Here is a 3,696-nt window from a genome sequence, read left to right as displayed (position 1 = left end):
TCTACAAGGTAACTTGACTGTGATGTAGCTGAAACTTCCAACTTTTTATTCTTTGAGTTCACTGTTATATTGTCTGATAGTTTTAGCATCAAAGTCCCACAAAATAAACTGCCTTAGAATGTTTAATCAGAGTTTATTATTAACAAACATAGAAATAGTCCACATGTGGTAATAAATTATTTTCATATTCTGGAAGTGTTTCCCGAACAGTTTTATAGAAAGGTGCTGGTGGAATAAAACTATTGCATATTTTAAAATCAGGATAAATTATATAAATTATACATACAAATAGACAATACCACCGAATTAACTCTACTTGATAATAAATAGATAAATAAAAGCATTGATTGCCATTAGATTTTGAATTTTAAATTACGTTTAAAATATAGGTTTTTACATACAAATATACACTGGTGTCATGTTTGCATTTACAGTCAAAATATTCACGATTCATGATACAAAATCAAATGGAGGTTCGTTTTCTATGTTGTTTAGAGAAGATTTGTTGTTTAGTTTTCTGGGATCTTCAGGGGTCCACACTTTAGCTGTTCTAATTATGTTTTGTTCCTTAAGTTGCTTTTCATCAGTCCATGACAGAGAGTGCCCAGCAAGAGGAGGCAGTCCGTAATCAGGGTCGCTTGGAGAAGGTGATCCTGGAAAAAGAGAGCAGTAGGAAAATAAATATTTTGCTATATACCAGTGGGAACCAGTCCCCTTCTCTTTGCTCTTGGCCTTTTCAGTGATGCAGGTAACCCAGCTACATGTATAAGCATTACAGGACCGTGTGACATGCTTAGAAAATACCAGGTTCCTCCCTCTTCTACCGATCAGCCTCGCTGTGGAGGGTCTCAAACCCTCTACAAGGTGCCCCTCTCTATCCAAGCTGCAGTCTTGCGCTCGGAGAGAAGTAGTGACATCAGGCAAGGTGCACATTCCTTCAGACCAACGGCTCAAAGGAGAACGCGCTGTGTGCGCGCCTCTGAGAGCCTGTCTTTGTGTGTGTCTGGGGAGGTGTAAACCCAGCCCTGGGGTAACTCCAGGGAAGCCAGTGGAGTTACGCCAGGGAGCAGTTTGGCCCTGGGCGCCTGTGTCTGTGCTGCCCACTTACTTGTGCCCCTGTGGCAGATGATGACTTTCTTGGGCTGGCTGGGGCTCTGGCTGCTGGCGCTCCGCAGGGGCAGGTCCGACTGCACCAGCTCGCTCAGGAAGTTGATGTAGCCAATGGCCAGGCGCAGGGTGTCCACCTTGGAGAGCCGCTTCTCGTAGGGCAGCGTGGGGATGTGGGACCTCAGCCCCTCGAAGGCGTCGTTGATGGACTGCATCCTCCGGCGCTCCCGCACGTTGGCCGCCTGCCTCAGCTGCTGCAGCTCGGCCTCGGAGCGCACCCGCCGGCGCCGCTTGGCGGAGCTCAGCGCCTGGAGCCTGCCCCCCGCGGACAGCAGCTCGGAGGCCGCCGCCCCGCAGCACTCGTAGGGGACGCTGGGCGAGGACGGGGAGGAGGAGGAGGAGAAGTTGGCCGCGGCGGCCGCCGCCTCGCAGCAGTAGCCCCCCGGGCCCTGCCCCCCGTCCCGGTAATACTCCTGGAGCTGGTGGCTCAGGAAGTCCACGTCCTGCTCCAGGAACTCGTCCGCCTCCAGGGGGTCGCGGGAGGACTGGTCCGTGAAGAAATCCTCCTCGTCGAAGTAGGGGGGCGAGGAGAAGGAGTCCAGGCCCCCGGGGAAATGCTCCAGCAGCACCGTCTCCATGCTGCGCCCCGGCCCGGGCACGCTGGGGTGGCTGCAGCCCGCTGCCGCCCGGGGACGCAGCCGCGAGGAGCCTCCTGCTGCTCCGGAGCCACTCGCCCCTGCTGCTCCCGGCGAGCCGCCCTCCGCTGCTGCGGCCCCCGTCCCTGCAACTGCGGCGCCGGCTGCGGCTGCGGGCGCTGCCCTGCCCCGGCGCCTCTGCCTCTCTCTGGGGAGGCGGCTGGGGACTTGCTGGAGCTGAGGGCTGGCACGCGAGGATTCTTATAACTACATCCACAGGCGCGTGCCATTAACCAACAGCGCCAGCCAATCAGAGCGAGCCGGCGAGGGAGAGACTCGGGCGCGGGGAGGGCGCATACACCTAGAAAGCTCCTGAGCGAGGAGGGGAGAGGCGGGGCCCGGGCCAGGCTCGGGGGGTGGCGGGGCGCTGCCCCAGCTCTACCTGGCGCTGCTATGGCACCTTCAGGTGTTTGCCCTCACCCCTGCTCAGGGCGCATGCAGGCCGAGTTGGGGAAGAGGTGATGAAATGCAGTAGCAGCTCTGGGTGATTTTATGTGCCCCAGATCACCGGGGCGGCGGGCAGGACACCCTTGGTGGCCCTTCCAGTCTCTGTGCTATTTACCTGTAACGCAACACTCAGCAACCTGAAAGGGAAACAGCAAGGCTGGTTTGTCGCCACGCTGTAGATTCCCCCCGTCTTAGAGATCGTGGACCCTAACATGGCTTTGATGAGCGCCACTTAGCAAGATACAATTCTTCAGTCTCTGATGAGGAAGGTGATTATACCTGCCCTAGAGAGCACGAAGCCTAAGGCACTGTGCGCTCAGCCTCTGCTGAGACTGAGAGTTTCGATATTTACATCCCCTGGGACTGTCACAAAGCATTTTGCTGCTGTCTTTCTTTAGGGTGCTCTTGGAAAGTTAATTAAAGCAATGTCTTTCCATTTCTTCTGTTATAGAATGTGACCATGTCATTCTAGATTTTGAACAGTATCTGCTTCGCTGGAGACTTTTTAACTACACAAGGTGCTGAACAGCAGGTGGATGCCATCCCTAAGTATCTTTATTTCTTTATCAAACACTTTTGAAATGGAGCATTAACTTACACAGATCACATTCGCAAAATCTACAGACGCGAAGTATGCCTTCCAAAGAGGTATATTTCATTCCTTGATACTTGCTGTCTTTGTCTAGTCACTTAAATATTTTTCCACCGTGTATTTAAGTAGTAACACCATTTATTCAGAAAATCTGTGAGTTTAAGCCGTTTTAAGAGTTATTTTAAAAGCAGGCATATGGTTGATGGATTCCTTGAGTGCTATTTTATTATTTTATTGGCGTTTGAAATTAAGACGCTCTAACATCAAAATAAATTACATCAACTTCTTGCGTTTGGCTGTGTATCGATTTTAAACATATCGGATTTTACTTCCCCCCTCCCCACTCCACTGCTCCTCTGACTCAGAAAGCACTCGTTTTGCCGAGGTTCTGTTAATAATTCTCTAGCTGACTCTAATTGATTACAGTGTTAAAAATTCTCACTGGGGTAAAATGGATTACACATCAGATTAGGGAAAGATTATCTCTGTGATTAACACTGCAATATTTTGCTCAGCAGAGTCTGTTGAGGTTTATCGAAATTCACTTTCCAATGTATTACTGAGCATTTGCACAGATCAAAACAAAAATGGAAACATATCCTTCCTATATCAGCAAAGCAAGACAGGAAAAATAATAAATGACTGGACTTCAAAGCATTTAACAAAATTTGGATAACATAAGAGTAAAATGTGTCTCATAGTAGTGAACAAAGGCCTTTGTCAGAGCTATTTCTTGGGAAGTCCTGTTTTTGGACTAACCACGCCGACGTGTAAAAGAAAAGAATAAGATCCACGTTTTAGTTCGGTAGGTTTTATTTAGAAACATGAACAGGAATGAAACAGCCCCTGTGGGAC

At 49.9% G+C, this 3,696-nt stretch overlaps 1 protein-coding gene across 1 annotated transcript; it reads right to left on the bottom strand.

Annotated features, from left to right (window-relative positions):
- Positions 1-425: 425 nt before the first annotated feature.
- Positions 426-1,957, bottom strand: PTF1A (pancreas associated transcription factor 1a). The gene is made up of 2 exons (XM_084621391.1): positions 1,109-1,957; positions 426-653 (listed from the first exon to the last, which is right to left on the bottom strand). The coding sequence occupies exons 1-2, from the start codon at positions 1,743-1,745 to the stop codon at positions 451-453; spliced, it is 840 nt and encodes a 279-aa protein (XP_084477517.1). The 5' UTR covers positions 1,746-1,957; the 3' UTR covers positions 426-450.
- Between the last annotated feature and the right edge of the window lie 1,739 nt (positions 1,958-3,696).

This window comes from Lepidochelys olivacea (genome assembly GCF_965140295.1).
Source record: "Lepidochelys olivacea isolate rLepOli2 genome assembly, chromosome: 2".
Classification (NCBI taxonomy): Eukaryota; Metazoa; Chordata; order Testudines; family Cheloniidae; genus Lepidochelys; species Lepidochelys olivacea.
Note: the sequence above shows the minus strand (reverse complement) of the source record. Positions and strands in the feature narration are given on the sequence as shown.

Bases quoted from the DNA above. Each gene is read 5' to 3' on its own strand.
- PTF1A (XM_084621391.1), bottom strand. From the start codon at position 1,745: ATGGAGACGGTGCTGCTGGAGCATTTCCCCGGGGGCCTGGACTCCTTC. The intron at 654-1,108 runs GTAAGTGGGCAG...CTCTTTTTCCAG, and splicing joins CATCTGCCACAGGGGCACAA to GATCACCTTCTCCAAGCGAC.